Genomic DNA, 19615 nt, shown 5'->3' with positions numbered 1-19615 from the left:
ATTCTTTCCGAGACTTTATTCCTTTATTACTTTATGACTCCTTCAGAATACTAGTTGCTAGCGCCAAAGCAAGGAACAGCACTGGGGAAAGATAGCTGAGTAGCCTAAGCTCCAGGTAAGGCAGTTGGTCCCCATTTGAAGGAGAATCATGGGAAGACCCTGAACTTATGGGCTAGGGAGAGATCCTCCCTCTTTCCCTTGGGTCCTCGGGACACGACCGTTGTTTGCGCACCAAACGAGCGCTACGCCTCCTTTCCGCGCCCACCATCTGTCGTCGCTCCCTGCGTCTGCGCCGAGCATCCAGCAAGCCCCCCTCCAGCGCTCTCTCACTGCCAGGGTCACTATCTCTCCCAGGAATGCTGGCAGGAGGAATCTCTGCCAGCTGCTGTGCTTGTGAGAGATGAGCGAGCTCCTCTTCCACGGATTGCTGTTCCTCCTCAGAATCAGAACTGCTCTGGGGCCTTATTGGCTCAGTTTCTACCCTGACAGCTCCCTACACACCTTGTTGCCCAGCAGAATTGCTGTGGCACAGTGGCACGGCAACAGTGGTCATGACCAGGGGGGCTGCACAAATGGCCTTGGTGGGCTGAATGCATTGCTCACCCCCTGCTCTAGGGAATGCAGTGCAATGGCTCTGTGCTGCACAGGTCTTTACTTTCCTAGGACTGTCCTATGTGAGAAGACTATTTTAAACATGACCCTAACTCTACATTTTGAGTAGGAAGAATGGGGCTATATCTCTCTTTCGAAAATGCTTACAAAGTGTCACAAATGAAACATTTATTATTTATTAATTAAATTTACATCCCACCTTCTCATCAAAGATGGTGTAGTTGTTCTATAAAAAAAGAATGGATGCAGGATACAAAACCCCACGAACTGGTATTCTGTATAAGAATTTGGTTTCTGCAATTCACACTCAATCTATACTTGTCTATACATATTTCATTTACACACAGCTTTGGAGCCAGGCTAGTTCCAGACCTAAATATTATCAAGTGCAGAAACAAATAAGTCATGTAGGGAAGTATACAAGTATAGATGTAATTTTAACTCTACATTTTGAACTGTTACACAAATCCTACTTTTCATCAGAAAAGGATGTCAGCAATAGACATGCACACACACACAACACAACACATGCACGCACGCCAAACATAAAGCTTTGCTGAACTGTGGCCATATAAGGCAATCTGGCATAAAATACATGAGGCTGCGCAAAGCACAAGGCAGAGGCTGGGATCAGAATATGTTACCTAGGCAGTAAACAAAACTATTAAAATCAAATTTTGCTAGTAATTAATGAAGACACATGTTGGCATAGAATGTCTTTCCTTCATCCATACAAAGTACTTTCTCAGCAATTTGTAAGGGAAGCATACGGACAAAGAACTATTATGGGCAGAAGAAAAAACACCTTTTGGTAAACTTGTTTCTTTTATTATAACAATGTTTGGTTGCAAATTTACTTTGATGTCATTGCTGGTTTTGGGCAGGAGGTGTAGTGAGGAGGAAATATATTTAAACATAGGGTTAAATCTAGCATTGTGCTAGCAGAAGTCTGCTAGCCTGACAGAACTTTCTCCCTATCTCTTCCCCCTTGCAGCCTTTTGCAGTGCCCTAAAATTTATTCTGGAGGACTTCCTAGCCTTCTGGAGAAGATCTGAGGGTGTGCCTGCATGCATGGGGTGGAATTGCTTCCTCCCAATTCTGCTGATAGTACTGCTTCCATCAATGGAGGGACAGCATTGGATCCAACCCATGTAGTGTAAACCTATACAAGCATACTACTCAGAATAAACCCCACTGAGTTCAATAGGGCTTACTTCCAGATCAGTGGGTATAGCACTGCAGCCTTAAACTACTAATGGCAGGACATTAAATCTCAAATAACCTTTGCAGAAGTGGAATAATCACTATTTACTCACTGAAGGCAAATACATTTGTAGGAGCTGCTGATCATATGAATAGACCAGGAGTGCAGGCCCCCTTAATAAGCACACCCAGGGGCTTATACACACATCCAGCTGCTTCCTGCTGGCAAGGTGATGATTATGTGGGAAAGACCCACACAGCTGGATCCATCCAATATTCACACATGCTTTCCATGCCATAAGGAAATGGCACCCACACATCTCGTGTGTGTGTGTGTGTGTGTGTGTGAGAAGGGGGCATAGAATGTTTTGTTTCTACATACCTACATCTAAGTGCTGATTCATGCATTATGATGAAGAGCTCACATGAATAATCTACTTGGGTGAGCAGTAAAACATGGGAGGAGGAACCTCACCCCAGTATCACAGCAGCAATTCCCATAAAATGGGGTTTCAGCCTTCTGTCACCCTCTGTTCACAGAGGTTGCTTCTGGGAAACTGCTCAAGTTCCTTCTTCCTACATTGCATTGCCACTTGTATGCACTGCTAAATGCACAAATGCAATGCAAGAACCAGACCTATGATTTGAGACACATTCGAATGAAGGCTGAGAACAGTCACGGTAACTTAAAGAGCCACTACTTTATGATCCCCATAGCTGCACAGTCAAAAAATTAGAGTCCTATGAATGCATTTCATATCTCCTTCTGCATAGGCATGGAGCGGGTGCCCGATTCTGGCCGGGAATCTGACAGAACCCCCCTGCCTGCACCCCAAGCCCTGCTTGCCAAGCCCCTGCCCCTGTTTGCCCCCTGCCCACACTCCAAGAGCAGCCTGTGCTCACCCCAGTGGCCTCATCAAGCTCTGCGGTCACCATTTTTTGAAAAAGAAAATGGCGATCACAAAAATGTGCATATTTGCAAAACTGAGCACTTTTGCGAATGAGCATTTTTGTGTATGCAGAAAATGCACATTTTGTGCATATGCAAATATGCACATTTGCAAAAATGCACATTTTTGCAATATGCAAATATGCACATGTTTGCGCATATGCAAATATGCACATTTTGCGATCGCCTTTTTTTTTAATGGTGACTGTGGAGCTCGATGAGGCTGCCGGGGTGAGCGCAGGTTGCTTGCTGAGTGCAGGTGGGGCTTGAGTGCAGTCCAGGGACCAGCGAGTGGGGCAGGGGCTGGGCGAACGCGGACAGGGGTGGGTTCGCACATCCCTACTTCTGGTCCTTCTTTTTGAGAACAATAAAGACACCTCAATGAAGTCAGTGGTAGAATTTCCATTGATTTAAATAGATTGGGACAGCACTTTCCTTGAGTATATTCCTGAGAGATATAATGTGCTATGTAAAAATAAAGGTTAGAAGACAATGACTAAAATTAGTAGCAGCTGTTTCTATAGCTTTACATATACATATATCCGCCATCAGCCTGAGACACATTGCAGTTAAGGCCAAAGTACTGATCTTAGTCCTTCAACTTCAATGGGACTGATACCACAGTCCTAAACATTTGCCATGGAACATCCACTGCAATGCAGGATCCTTGCAACTTGGTTGTACTAGCGGTATTGTAATGACACAGTGCTAGATATGCCCTTCTGACTTTGGATTTGCTGGTGCAAGAAATCTTAGGGATCAGATCACAAATGTGATCATGGATCTTTCTCCTCAACAAATCAATATGCCAACAACAGGAAATGTTAAGATGACCAGCAAACCACAGAATTTAGAAAAGGAAGATCATAGATCACGAGACTCACACACTAAACCATTGTACAATCTTAAGCACTGATATTTGTGAAACCATTTAAGCCAGTGTACTCTAAAAGTTTCATTTGTTGCTTGCACAAATATCTAGCCATGACTCACAGTGTAGTTATAACTCCTCCAACAGGACTGATCTGTAAGCCAGTACCAAGATAAATGAATATAAGCTAATTTATATGGCAACCTAAAAGGAATACATGAAAACAAGCCCTTTTGAATTAAATGTAACTGTTGTGCACTGGGTTTAGGCTTGGAATGTTAGTACTACTGTCTAAACCCATATACTTCAAGTCAACTAGATTGAGTCATATCCAGGAGTCATGACCGATTTCACACAAAGGTCCTATTTTTGTCAATATTCAGTACACACCATATAGACAGAAAGCAACATACACTGTAAACAGAAGCTGAGTAATGTATGCACAGAACACACCAATTATCACTTATCATGACCAGTTGCATCTACTTTAGCCTTTATAGCATTCACTTGGCATAGATGTCTATTCAAAGGTTCAAGTATAATATTTCAACTTCTATGTATTTTATACTTGGCTATTGAATGTCAGTATGCTAATAATAAAGACCAAAACATTGTAGCACAATCCCATTACAACTATCATAATGAGCCAGAATCTCTGCTTTTGATGTATCATGTCTTTGAACTATTCTAGCCTTGAAATTTACACATGTTTGCTACAGAAAAACACTAATAATCCAGTGAATGATACCAAATGGGAGTTTGGGGTAAGAAAAATTCCTAGGAAACATGTTGAATCATTTCTTTGGCTTTTTAATATTTCACCAGAAAAACTGTTGATTTATGCAAAGGGTTTTTTTTTTGTCAAAAAAAAAAAAAGAATACAAAAGTACTAAGCTATACAGAAACAGATTGCAATTAAAATATAAAGGCAGTTTAGTCGTACCTTATTATGTGTCTGTGTTTGTCCAACCAATATAAGGATATTTGATGAGATAATAGATAGGCAGAAATTAATTAGAATGATTGACCTCTCAGATCTGATGTACCTGTCCAAGTAAACACACATAACAAAAGGTATTCTAAGTGCATTGCATACCAATATTGTAAATTCTTATTAAAAGTAAGTAACCATTAATACTCATAACTCTTTAAGCTTTTAATAGCAGTTTTAAAACCTAAAGGCCTTCTATCAGAAGTCTGAAGTGAACTTCTGAAATTAAGATGCATTATTCTTTATTTGCACTGCACAGACCAATAATTATTAATAACAGTATTGCACAAAAAAGAATTATAACACACACTGCATAATGCTCCAACAATGTCAAGACACTAGCCACATGCATGTAGTACTTGAAGTTTGTAGCCCGTAATTATTGTGATATGATATCATGATAATTAAGGCTGCACTATCTAGTTCAAGAGTTATATAGCAGCTTATGGCTGGCTGCAATTCAATGGGAACCGATTTTGCACAAGCCATAGTGAAATAAATGATCTTCCTCAAGTCCACTCCTCTCAGTGAGGCATACAAAGGAGAAGTCCTTGGGGATTTTGCCCATTTTGTGCTAGGAATATTTGAACATGTGGTTAACATGGTTAACATGGATGTAATAAAGTTTATATGGAAATTATTTCAAATGTAAACTCAGATACTCATAGTCTTGGTGTAATCCACAAATTAATCATGTTAGACTAATTTTTAACTAAATAATTTGTGTATAGAAGCTAGAATAGAGATATTTTATTTTATTGAAAATGGTGAATTTTGCACAAATTTAGTTATAGTTAATAGCAGCATATACGATCTACTAAAAATCATTGTCATTTCATTTTAGAAGTACATTAGGATACTATTTTTTTAGAATATTAAAATTCAGATTTTGTGTATCTGATACAACCTTACAAGATGTAAATGTGAATTTGCATTCTACTTGACACATGTGGAAAATCATTCACTGAATGAAAAAACTTTGACGGATCTTTTTTGGTTGAAGCTTCATGTTGCCCAGTACCTGTAAAGACTGATAGGAACTTGGGATAATCAAAGGTGCAGAAATTCAAGTAATATGTTTATAGATTTTTGTTTTGTGGCTCCAACACTACTATTTGCCCTATCAAGTGAAAGGTTAGGCTTTAAGAGCAAGAATCTGCACAAAAGTCGCCATCTTCAAATCAACGGCTCTGCTTGTGCAAGGTGCCTCTACTTGATGTTTGCCAATTCTACCCTCCTCCTGCAGCCCCTACACTTCACACCACATGGTTCTGGGGATACCCAGATCCTCAAGAGTGGCTTTTCAGGGGGCAACAGGGGCTGCAGTGGGAAAGAAGGGAGGAAAACCCTGTTGCACAAGCAACCCTGCACACCTATATGCACTGATCCCAGCCACTTTGCCCCCCAAGTGTTCCAGAGGTTCTCAGCATTAGCAGATAATTAAATAATGTAGCAGAAAATGGGGGGTTATTTTTCTGAGGTGCTGTGCTTTAGGCAAGAAATGAACTGTGGCTTTTTCTACTATCTCGTGTAGTCCAGCAAAATATCAAAGTGCTCCTGAAAGAGAATCTATGTCTGTCTGCCTGCCTGTCTCTAGGCATATTTGTGCCTGTCCCAAAATATGCAAACATCATATTAGTTTTGAATTGCAAAGAATCTCAGTTTTGTGTTAAGACATCTCTTTTGGAGTGAAACATGGGCAAACTAAGTGTAAATGGACATTAGCCCATCAGTGAATCATGAAGCTGTATGTGATCCATTTTTATTGTGCGAGGGGACGGATTACCATGTTACCAACTCAGCCAATAATCTCAAGTCCACACCTCTTCTAACAGCAATCACTGTCAGATTAGCTAACATGTTGCACACGTATTACAAGAGCTTTAGCCATATATTTTTTTTAAAGCCACTGGAGTAATTTCGCAGGAGTATGAAACCCAAATCACTTTGTCACAGGCAGGACCACTGCCATGCTTGAGGGGAGCCCTGAGGAAGGTATCCCCAGGGATCCTCATCATGGTACCCAGGCCACTCTCTCTGCTGCTTTCTCCCCATGCTGCCACTGCCCTGGTTACTCTGCTCCCACTCCAGTTTAATAGGAAGCAGAGGGCTTGAGGAAGGGGTCCTTTCCCCCCTTGGTAACATTTAGAGGGGCTGAGCAGCAGCTGGGTGGGCTGCACAGCAAGGATCCTGTCCTCAAAGCAATTTTATCTGCCCCCTGACAATCCTCCTGGATATTCATCAAAGTGTGGTAAATGTTTGAGCATATTTTCACTCATAAAGAAAATAATTTGTTTTGAATAAGTGTAAGAGACAGACATTTCACCCTTTAATTTTACATCTCTCTTCAGGTTTTATATGGGATGCCCTGGGCATGGCTGGCTGCATGAGCCCCATAATTGTGAAGCCTTTACTACTAGGTGGTAAGACATGATTACAGCTGTCCATTCAGGAAGGGGTTAGTTTTGGCAAAATATACTTCCATCTTCTGGCACTGCCCAGAAAACCCAGTGGCCTCTGAGAATATAGGCAATGTCCTCCCCTCTTTTAAAGAAAACTCACTGTGGATAGGAATCCCCCCACTCCATGAATTAAAACAACAACAATGTTCTGCTCAGCTTTGTTCACTGTCCATATTTGTGTATTACTACCATTAGTATAGAATGGTATGCACTCAACATTTGTTTCCTTTTTTTAAACTAGCATAATTGAAAATAAGAGTTATGGAAATAATCACTACCAAACTTATTATTTAGCTTGGTACTGATGCTAACTATCTTTAGACTTCATCAAATGCTACAAAAATAACCCCACAATGCATCTGGCCATCATTCTGTTAAATAATAAGGTATGAGGATAGTGATGTATTACACTTACACTTATGTATTAACCCCACAATGCATCTGGCCATCATTCTGTTAAATAATAAGGTATGGGGATAGTGATGTATTACACTTACTGTTTTCCCTTCCTGTTGTGATTGTGCTTACTACATTCATTTAGAGAAATGAGTAAATTTCTCATTTAGAAGTGTTCTCACCTATACATTTCTTTACATGTGTAGATTTATTAATCTATTTGTTTCATCAGTGTTGTGCAGCAACAAATAGTACTGATTAAATGCAGACTAGTATTGCAGTGTTCTTTTTCTTCTGAATGTTTAAAAAGTTCAAGAAGCATCCACCCATTCATAAGTCCTGGTAAAGGGTCAGCTGTAACCATAATTCACTATCATTTTTTCCACTCACACTGGTTGATTCACCTTCTCTTTCTAAAATACAATAGTCCCACTTCAACTGGAATTTATCCATGGTTGTCATTTGTGAAGGTGATCAGTGGGCCAGTCAATCTATGGGCCAGTCAATTTCATTTCATACGATGATCTCAGAGGATGCATTCACACAGAACCTCAGGCTTGGGGGTTGAATCCAGCCCTCCAGGTTTCCTAGATGGCCACACCCCCTTCCCTTGGACCCACCCTATTTTCCCCAACCACCTTTCCTGGCTTTTGTCTCCCCCCCCCTTCTAAAAGGCTGAAATGCCTCTCCTAAGGCTTTGCTACTGGCAGTAAGAGCTTTAAGATAAAATATGATGGTCTTTTTGGCCTTGCCTCTTTTGTCCTCAGCCCCTCCCACCACTGGGATATGGCCCCCAAGAGCTTCTCCAAAATGCAATTTGGCTCTCAGGCTGAAAGAGATTCTGCATCCTTGACATAGTGGATGTCTTGCATGAACCAAGATCTCCCTCTCTACAAATGCTGCTGATGAGTGGAAATCACCATGGGGAATCTCCATGTGAGATATCTCTGTGCAATGGTATCCCCGGTGACACTTGGAGCACACTGTGTGAAGACAAAATTGAATTTGTGAAGTGGCCCTAGGACAGAAGTTACCAAAGGCCTTTTGAGTGATAAGCCAGAGAGGCATCTGAAAAAAGGGCATTTGAACACTAGTAGGCCAAGCTAAAACCGAAAGCCTGTCATCCTAATCAGAATTAGTTGCATATTTCAATGTTTGATGAACAACTTCTGTAAGAGATATATTAGGTTTTCTTAGGTTTAAAATAGAAAATCTTGAATGGCCTCTCAACTCCAAATAATTGTACATTTCTACAAAAGCACGTGTCAGTTACATACCTCCATAGTGCTGCATAGACAACTGCTAGGGTGATCAAAGCCAAGCATGAAAGCCCACTGCCTATTATAAGGGTTACTGAGGGAGCACCAGATGATTCCATGATCTGTGGGGTCATAACAAATATCTATCAGATGAAACCACATTCCAGTAACTAAAGCACAAAGCCAAAAAAGAAAGAAAGAAAGTAAAAAAACTTGAGATGCCAGTCTAACTTGGGGAATAGAGACCTGAGAAACCCCTCAATGATACTGGCAACCAGCAATGACTTTCTCCTACTTTAGCTTCACTTTGAGCTCCTAATGGCTCTGAGGCCTTGGTACTTACAGAATACCAAGATGGTATCCCCACAGGCCTTGGATGGTATCCACACTGGCCTATTTTAGGCTTCCAAAAGAGAGAAATGGAAAAATAAAAAGACTAGTGAAGTCAACAGCTTAATGGAAATCCATTATATTTATTGCCATTAAAAAGCAACCTAGCTTACATGTCTGTCTGTCTGTCTATCAGGTATTTGGAAAGTAATGTACCAAACAAATAATTTGGTTTATTCTGACAAATTAAACGCCATCTAACTTCTTATTGAAAACACAAGATCAAACTTTCTGACTTTACAATAACTTGACTTAAAGGCAACATTCATTGTGTTTCTGAACAGATAAAAGAAATACAAATGTAAGAGAAAAACACAAACAAAATGCATACATTTTTTGAAAGATCTGGACTTCTAAAACAATAGTACTTCTAATGTTTAATATTTACAAGAGATGAAGAATAAATGACCTTGAGGCAGAAAAGCCTTCTTTGGTGACCCCAGCCCCCCCCCCCAGCACCCTACCTCTGCCCTCACATGTGTGCATTTTTTCACCAATTTGGTGTGTGTGAGTGTTCCAAAATGTACATGGTATTGGCTAGTGCTAACAAAACAATTAGACCTAGAAGTTTGCAGTGATGTGCTGCTTGATTTAGCAGTGTGCTGCTAAAAAGCCTCACGGCTCCAGTGTAAACTACATTTTATCAAGATATGATTTGTCATCCAGGCAGATTTTAAATTTATTTCAGCCAAACACATTTACTTTACTGCTAAGAGGATCTCTGACCATACATTTAAAATCTTTTTTCCTTGAGAGCTTCACATGTGCTTTTAAAACCTATTTAATAGGCAGGATTTTTTTAAATGTTTAACAGGCAGTAATGCTTTTGAGTTCTATATTCCTCATTTAATGCATACTAGATTGTCTCTCTTACATGTCAACAGACAGCACAGATTCCCTGTACTGAAAATGCCCAATGCAGAACTGCAATCTGTTTAACCAGAGTAGCAAGGGTCTTCATTCTACTAGCAACAATTAAAAAAAACCTTACCCATTCCTCTAAAAACATGCACAACCCAACTGTAATACTTTACATTACAGTTGTTAAGTTTTCTCTATAAAAACAGAGGCTGCTAGACATTTGAAACTGACTAGCATTTAGTTATATGGCAAAATTGCAATTCATTTCCATAAACTAAGAGCTACTAATAGATAATAGAAGAGCCAGCCTTTTCTCAATCTGCAACGTTGATACAATTCCACAATGCACACAACTGAAATATTTCTGGAGTTAATGCTGGACGCATTAAAAAAAAAAAATCTCCCAGCTTTTGCATTAAACTCAGGGTTTTTACACCCGCCCCCCTTTGTTACTTACTATTTCTCTAGGTTGCTGAGCCAAAATGGCGAAGGTAGAGAGACGATCACATAAGCATTTCGTATGGGATGCATCGGTAAGCACAGTTTTACATCCCTGGGTGGACCAGGTTCCCAAAGAGTCGTTCCTGCAAGAAGAGAGAGGGAGGGAGAGAGACAGAGAGAGGGAGGGAGAGAGAGAAAGGGAGAGAGAAAATCGGGATAATTACGGCTGGCGGTCAATTCCGTGAAGAGAAAATGCAGTTTAATTGAGAGCAGAGCCTAGTGTGGTTCCCGGACAGAAGAGATCTACTTGTTGTTGAATAGGGCTTAATTTAGATGCATCTCCAGCTGTACAGTAATGCGGGGCGGGGGGGGGGGGGAGACGGTGAGGGAGGGGGACGGAAAGCACCAGGCAGCTCTGGTACGCGCAGTGAGCTGTCCACAGCTCTTGGTGCTGAAACCACGACCAGCTCTCTGGAAGACCTCTTTTCTGCTCGCGCTAGAAGCGGAAGCCTTCTCCGCTGCCCCCCGCTTCCTAAGTGCTCAGATCACCGCAAAAAACTCATCGTGGGGGGAATAAAACAAAAGACCCTTGTGCCCCCCCCCATTCCTTCCAGCTCTGCCTGGGTCTAACTCCACGTTTATGTGAGGCTATTACCTCTCTCTCTCCCCCTCTCTTTCGTGTATGCGTGTGTAATTTAAATGCAGATGGCTCTGAAATCTCTGTCTGATTAATACTCGTCAGATTGGACGATTCTGGGTCTTCTTTTCTGCTGGCTAGGTTTGTTGTTGTTGTTGTTGTAGATATTTTGTTCGTCTTGTTGATTTTAATGTTCAGCCTTGCGGATTTCACCCTGGAAACCGGCATCAGCGGATGATGCCTCCTCCAACTCTTCCCTTTTTTGCCTGAGCTTCAGCAGAGGGGCGGGTTTCAGCAGCGGAGCACATCGTCAAAGAGACACCAGTTCGCCCTCCAGACATCACTGTCCAGCTCGCCCTCCGTCCGTCCCCTTTCTTTTTCGTAGTGGAGTGTGTGTGTGTGTGTGTGTGTGTGGCGGGGCTTTACAAGCGTGAAGGGATCATTTGCCGGCGCTTTTTCACCACCAACCCTTTTGTAAAAATAAAATAAAATAAACGCCCCTGATTTGATTAGCCATTTACAAAGTATAAAAGCTCCTTCTCAAGTCCTCCCCGGCAGAACAATAAAATGGTAGCAACCCACGTTTTCCTTGTGCGGAGAAAAAGAGCAAGGCGAGAGGTGGGGGCGGGGGGGGATGGAGGAGAGAATAGTCGTGTGTTTCATTTGAATCAAAGGGGTTTGGGGGTCCCTCCTAAAGAAGAACCTCTCAGCTTCATCGCACACAAGACTGTTGTTTTCACGAATTTCGTGTTTTGCTTATTAGAACACGATCTGTTATTCTACCTCACATACCTTCATACAAGCTCCCCCAACCCCCTCCCTCACCTTTCCATAACCAGGCTTCATATGATGCGATTCATGTATTGCCTAATCTATCTGCGCATTACTGGCAGGAAGTTTCCTGCCACCAATAGCAAGTGCTGTCGATTTCACACGCACACACGCGTCCCCCAGGCACTTAAGGGGGAAGAGGTGTGGAGAGGAGGGGAAACACAGTTTCACCTTCAGATTCCATCCTCTCTAAGCCCCCTTGGAATCATCACTTCTGCGTTGGATGTCCCACTTCGTTTCACAGTGGTTACTGCACACTGGCTATGTGTGCTTCAAAGTGCACATCATCCCATCCCACTGTGCGCCACTTGCTTTTCAACACCCTGCGAGCCCAACGCTTGGCACTACAAATGTTTTCAAAGCTGATTCATAAACAAAGCTTAGGAAAGCCCCCAAACCTAGGTTCTTAACGATCTCCTTTAGGAGTCTGTCCAGCTGTAGCCCTAAAAGTCACACACACAAAACCAGGGACTATTTTCTTAACTTGGGAAACAACAACAATGACAACAACAACAACTGAAATGTATCTACTACTGATTAATCTCACACATTAATTTCATTTGTTCTCCTGAATCTTGTCTTATTGTGACATGCTGTTAAAGCCCAAATGAAATACATTTATCAGAGGTGATTAAATATTAAAGAAGATGGGAGCTTAAGGGAAACTGAAGTGGCTTAACACATAAAGGCAGTGTTATTATCCATCCTGAGAGTCATTCTCATACACTCACGGATAGACTGGCCATGGAAAGGACTGGGCAGATGATGCCTGGTGGGTGACTGGGTTCTCATAAACAGGGAAGAAGAAACTCCACATTTAGAGAAGGGTAGGGAAAATGTCTTGGCAGGTCTGCCCCCCCCCTTTTAAAGAGTAGTCATGTGAAAACATAGTTAGACCAGCATACTGACACTATAAGGAGAATAATTAAGGTTGCATAATAACACAACTAATTAAATTTATCCCAAACAAAATACATTAGTGTATGGGAAGTGTATTTTTGTTTATGTATTCAGAAAATCTTGAAATAAAAGAAATCTTTGCTAAATTCCATATATTTTCCAAAGGAATGGTTTACAATCATAAATAAGCAAATATTATACAATTTATTTTATGCATAAATCAAGAGACGAAGAAATCTGGAACAAAATGCTTGATTAATTGAGTTCAAATACAACTAGTTAATTTTATTTGGTCCTATATCTATGCTTTTTTCACCTGCTCAATACTAAAGTTAGTCCTATTGCTATTTTGACTGTAGAAAGCTTGTGCTAATTTTTCAGTAATCTAGGCTGGCAAATTTTGGAATGGTCAGATAGAGGCTTAAAGGTCAGTCCTTATAGTCTTCAGCTCTATTCCCTTTGAGTCAAGATCATGCAATGACATTATGGTACTTCTGGAGTTTACACTGAAATAAGTTCATGTTATATTTGCCCAAAGAAATCCTGGGAAATATATTCTGTGAGGTTGGTGGCATTCTCAAATAGAATTCTCAGTAGCAGCATAGAAATATAATTCTTATGTTCCTTGAGAAAAGTAATGAGTTCTAAAGCACTTAACTTTTTAAGGTTTGTATGTGTGTGTGTATGTGTGTGTGTGTGTGTGTATGTGTGTGCATGTGTGTGTGTGTGTGTGTGTATAATCTCCTTAATCAAGTGAGTCCTGTGTCAGCATTTAATTATTATAATGCCACCATAAATGCTCTGTTAATTGTTATAACCAGTTCTTGAATTATATTTTATTTGAGGAAGGTGCAATTTAAACTTAGCTCTTACCTCCATCTGGTTCTGAGCTTTCAAGATATCTGACTACTTATGATAATTCCACCACATTTGCTGATTTACGCTTTCCTGCCTTCATGCAAGGCTATCATCCCATGCTTTCTTTTGCTCTTTGAACTTCCCTGGGGTTCCTCTACTTGAGTCACTGGCTCAGACTTGTAAGTCTGACCTGAAACCACAACAGCAGCCACTCTTCTTTAGTGCTTCCCACTGGAGCCATCAGCCACTGCAAGAAAGGAGGAGCTGCTGCCCCAAAGGAATGCCCATCATAGGCTTCTGGGGATCAGCCTGCCACCCTGACCCATCGTTCTAGTCTCATTGCACAGCACCATGAAAAATGATGCAGCATTTGTTGTATATTCATTTGCTTTATAGAGATGTAAGAAAATGCAATCTGTGGACTAAATACAATCACATAGTTCACTTTTGTCTCAGGGCAATTTTGCTTGCTTCTTTGGACCCAGGGTGTAGTCCCAGAATGTATTTTTAAATGCTGGGGAGTATGAAGTGGAATGAAGCACATGAAAAGGAATATCAAAGAGGCATAATTTCTTAACAAACAACCACAAAGTCCTTCAGGACGCAATCGCATGCATGTTTAGACAGAAAGAAGTCCTATAAATTCCAGCATTCCCTAGCCAGCCATGTAGGCTAGGGAATGTTGAGAGTTGTTGAACCTTTTTCTGTCTAAGCATGCATAGGATTACATCCTTAAAGATGACCTAAAATAATAATAGAGGGCAGTATCCAGTACTACCACTGAGCTCCCTCTGTTTCTGTTGTGCCAGCTGGACCCACTGCCAGAACAACAGGAAACTAGTACTTCCAAAAGCAACACCAGAAATGAGCAGAAATATTCATTTAAGGAATGGGAAGGTCAGTGGAGTGCCCTTCTGTAAGCTCTGCTGACCTGTCCTGTGCCAGAAATGAGCACTTCATCTCATTTCTGATTACTTCAGGATCTGCTAACATCCCATTGCACTAGCAGTGAGTCTTGCTAGTGTGTGGCCAGTGTTAGGTATGGCCCAATAATTTTAAATAATAAATTAACAAACAAATAAATAAATAAATCTCTCTCATGGTTCTTTTCCCAGGCATTCCTTTTTCTATTCTCCTAAGGCTATATTGAATTATAAAGTGGCATCTGGTAATATTAGATGCTGGACCTCTGCCCAGGTAAAAATTGCAGATGCTTCAGCTAAATTTATTTGGCCAGGTTGACCAGTTTCAGAATGGTGGATTGCAATTCTTAGCCAGAATGGACTTGTGTGGATCTTCTTAGGTCATCTTTTGCCCTAGGCTAAAGTTAATACAATGCCCAGAGGAGGAGGCCTTGATAAGTGCCTACCTATACCTCATTAATTTTACCCCTGTGACATGCACACCTGCACTCACACATATATAGGATTGCAGTGACTCATTGGAACTGTCCTACTGATACAATTAGAAAAAGCCAAAGAAGTGGGAGCTAAAGATGACAAAATAATGAACCAAGATTCTGAAAAGACAACAAAGTGTCCTGTGGTCTCTCAGATTTTGACAAAATAATTGCTTCTAACAGTGAATGGGCTTACTGTATATATCTCCTTATGTTCAGTAATACACTACCTATATTTATATCTGAAAATTATCCCCATTACCAAGAAGTTTGAGCCTCAGGGTTGCCTTTCTACATGATCAGGTTTCAGCACAATGAATGGAGAGTTATCTCCCATTTGTTGTACACAATCCAAGCATCTTCCTTAAAGGTTATTCTTCTCTTCTGGGAATATTGCAGTTTAGCCAGCATTGAATATACAAGATCTTTACTTGGACAAATGCTATATCCCCCCCCAAGTTGTTCATCCAATTTCTATTTCTGGTCAATTCATTAGCAATTTGACAGTTTGCCTTTACACATACCAACAAGAAGACAATAAAATAAAATAATTAACCAAGACAATGGAAGAATAAAAAGATGCAATGTACCCAAAGCCAGAGGTTCCTTGTTTACATATAACTAGACACTAGAATATAGATGAGATCTTGAACATGCATATTTAATTTAAACAATACATAATTTTTGGATTCAGAAGTGATCTTTAACCCTGAGAAAAAAAATCAGAACATAAAATGCTAATCTAAACTAATCATTTTAATAAGATAAGATAAACCAATCAGAAAAGCACATTCCCTAAAGAAGCTTTCTTTAAACTGGTGCCCTCCCTCCAGATTTTTTGGACTTCAACTCCCATCAGCTCCAGCCAGCATGTCAATGCTGCAACATGTTGGGAGCTGTAGCTCAAAACATCTGGATGGCATCAGATTTTTTTCCTTATGGCATGAACCTGTACAAGTAGCCATCTACCTCAGGTTATTGCCTGTGGTGTCACTCGTGTTAAAAAATTCCTTCCTCCCTTTTGTGAACATTATTATTATTATTATTATTATTATTATTATTATTATTATTATTTTAAAATATAATTGTTTATGTCCTCAGTGTCTGTGCACTCCCCTTCTACAAAGTCCCTAGAAACTACAATGCTCATCCAGCCTCATCCTTTCATGAATGTTTACTTTTTATTATTTAAAAAATATTTAGCTAATCTGCTGGCTATGCTCTCCCCTGTTGTGCTAAGTCTGCACTTGGAACAATCATCCAACTCCATTTGGGGTGCACATTTTAGATTGAAATGAGACTTGGAGCATGAAAATGTTACCTCTGAGCATTTGTATAGTAAGGATTATGCACAGAAATGCTGGCATCAAAACTGATCACAGGTAATGATCAGACCACCCATGATGTGCTTGCAGCCACATTTCCCTTATTCTGCAGCATACCTTATTTTATAGGTAACGTGACACAATATGCCCATGCATGATTCTTAAGTTTTGTTGAACTATATGGCACAAATGTCATATTATCTGCAGTGCTACTTTGTGTAATTAAAAATAATGATTACTAAGAATGTGCCAGGGCAGTACTGTAAAAACTATTCATGTAGCAATGCACTTATCACATACTGTACACCAATTACCACATTATTCTCCTCTGATGAATCCTTGCCAATATAAGAAAAAAGGATTTATTTATTACTGAGTGGATTGTTATTCCCTTGCTCACACTGGTGACTCCTGTTCCTAGTTACTAGTTTTCTGAGTAATTGCATGCCAGTGTGCTTACAGAACAGAAAGCCTACTCTTGTATGTGTGATGGGCTTACTTGAGCAATATAGGATAGTGAAGACAGCTCCCACTGTTGTCAGGCTTTTATGTAAAATGTATGCACAGGAAGACTGACTACCAAACATTGGCACTGACTCCACATGTAAAGAAGCAGCAACACCATCTTGGATTTCCCCATCAAACACCACTTAGATGTTATGTGTTAATAATATACAGGAAAGATGTGGCCTGCTGAGAAAGATGGTTTCTTTCCATCTGTGTTTGGAAAGGGCAGGCCAGGAGTCATGTCGCAGAATGAGACTTTCACTTCAGTCAGAATGGCACAACCTTCTTGTTCCCCTTACAAGAATTTAGCTGTGCTTGTCAACATGTTGAAGAGAACACACTCACAGCCCTACTTGTTCCACTTCTTTTTCTCTTCAAATGCTCAGCACTGGTTCAAACATTCAACAGAGAAATTGGTATGCTTAAACCCATTGAAATCAAGAAGCTCAAATATGCTGAACAGTACAATCTTATACAAGTCTACTCAAGAAGTAAGTCCCACTGAGTTCAATAAGCCTTACTCCCAGGTAAGTGTGTATAGGATTACAGCCTAAGTCTCTGTGGCATGGTAGCTATTGGATTGAAACCCAAGCCCAACTGCAGGGGGAATTTGGGGAGGGGGGAAATATATTCATTCCTCAGGCCACAGCAGCTAAGAACATTTTCTCTCAAAAGTTCATAGCAAAGCATTTTAAACTCCCAAGTGGCTCACTTGATTAACATCTTTCTTTCACCTCATTTTTTTTTAAATTTTAAGAACAAATATGAGAAAACTAAAGTAAATATTCTGCCATTTAAGCACCCACTGAGTTTTATGGTTTGGATTAGGATCTGCAGATCACACCAGTCAGTCAGATTACCAGTTATAATATTTCCCCCCTTCAAGTATCTAGGAGGATTTGAGCATTTTAGTAAAGGTGAACAAACATCCCCTCCCATGCATACGCATGCATGCATGCATGCATGCATAAATACCAAAAAAAACCCCCACACCCTGAGGTTTTCTCTTGCTGATCTCTAAATCAAAAATTAATCCTATTTAAATATTATTTTTGCAAAACAAGTATGCATCTGGGCCAGAAAACAAATTTTAATCCAATGAGATTTGAAGCTGCTCAGAAAATATACCCTGGGGAAAAAAACCTCTATACAATTTATCACAGTAACACTAAAGTAATGAGCATATGTTACTGCACTAGCTCAGTAATGCCTGACCAGCCAAGCAAGGTCTTCATATCAGCTTTTTTTAGCTTCTATTTTATACTGAGTTGGTAGATATTTTCACCTGGACATATGCAAAATTCATGAGGTGCAGATTCAGTATGGATATGGAACACTGGAAAGGAAGTGACTAACATTGTAAGGATGAGTGCAATCTAAATTTATGGTTTAGGCATTTCTCTATCATCTTTCCTTCCAGAGGTAAGCTGTATCCAATTTGCCTTGTTCAACGACATTATGAGGCAAAGCCTACGTATGGATTCCATGTCACATCACACTTTGGATCCCAGCAATCATGGCGCAACAAGGCCCTTGTGCCGATGGTAGCAGCATCAGCAGACTGGCCTTAGGGTATTGGACTAAAGATAAGGGTACACTGGAATACCACACTGACAACTCTTAGGCCTTCACGCATCACGATCGTGGTCCAATATATCATGGTTTATTGGAGTGGGAAAGAGTTGTGTGTTGTATCTGAACTGGGAGACTGTGATTTAAGGGACTCCCTCCAAACCAAGACATGGGGGTTCACCACAGGAAGATGAAATCCCACATCCTTACCAGGGCTTTCTGCCTCTGGATTCTTTGCAGGATTAAGATCAGCTCCTCTACATAGGCAGACACGTGCTAAATCACCAACTTCCTTTCTATGTGTTTCTATATATTTCATTTTACAGCCACTAGATAGTGCTATGATTATAGCATAATGCCATCATTACACACACCCGATAGATCGGATCAATGTTCCTTATTGTGTTATCTCTGATATTTTAAAAAGCAGGATAAAGGTCATAAACTGCAGGAGGGCCCTGGAGGTTGAAGACGTCATGTAAAGGACCTGCAACCTTCTATGAGCAATCAGTCTTGATCGCATAATATAAACCCCATGTGGAGAAGCCCATGAAACCAGAATCAGATAAGGTTCAGACTTATGCCCTGTTCAGGCATTCACCTGAATACATGATGCCTTAAAGTGGGTCAAGGCCATGCACACTGGCCCTGCCCCTACATCTCCAGGCATGCTGGATCCATCCCCTCAGTTCAGACTTTACTGTGTTGAATTAGTAATGTCTGACAGGGAGTTCTACTTGCATTCACTTGAATATGAGTAGAACTCTCCATGCAACAGGGTACCCTAAGAAGGCAACATCTGCGATCGTGTTTCGGCCCTATACCATATATTTCTGGGCCTCCTTCAGGGGTTAAGATTTTTAAATGTAGCCTCCAGAGATGTCTGAAAAAAATATCTGTTTCTGAGAATAAATCCTGTGACTGCACAGGGCACCAAGACAAATGGAGGGCACTAGGGTGGAGAAGGCTTGACTGCAGAGAGGCTAGAGGAAGCTAAGAAGGACCTACTCCATATTGAGGCTGCAATCCTGTGCACAATGCTCCATCCCACCAAAGACAGTTTTGACTTGATGATGCACAGCACTGAATGCCAAGAGATCTTGAGTATGTGTGTTAGGTTGCAAACTTATACATACTTACCTTGGAGTAAG

General features: G+C 40.7%; 1 protein-coding gene across 2 annotated transcripts in view; it reads right to left on the bottom strand.

The window, feature by feature from the left end:
- The window catches only part of ADGRB3 (adhesion G protein-coupled receptor B3), a 703006-nt gene that overhangs the window by 166508 nt on the left and 516883 nt on the right, over nucleotides 1-19615 (bottom strand). For both annotated transcript variants that reach the window (XM_084826875.1, XM_084826876.1), the window contains 3 exons: nucleotides 10452-10578; nucleotides 8762-8865; nucleotides 4579-4681 (listed from right to left, as the gene is read on the bottom strand). In XM_084826875.1, the coding sequence (XP_084683001.1) occupies nucleotides 4579-4681; nucleotides 8762-8865; nucleotides 10452-10578 (334 nt within the window). The remainder of the gene's footprint in view (nucleotides 1-4578; nucleotides 4682-8761; nucleotides 8866-10451; nucleotides 10579-19615) is intronic.

This window comes from Heloderma suspectum, chromosome 1 (genome assembly GCF_057233095.1).
Source record: "Heloderma suspectum isolate Gila_16-S chromosome 1, 16-S_ref, whole genome shotgun sequence".
NCBI lineage: Eukaryota > Metazoa > Chordata > Lepidosauria > Squamata > Helodermatidae > Heloderma > Heloderma suspectum.
The sequence above is the reverse complement of the archived record's forward strand: the minus strand, read 5'-3'. Positions and strand labels throughout refer to the sequence as shown.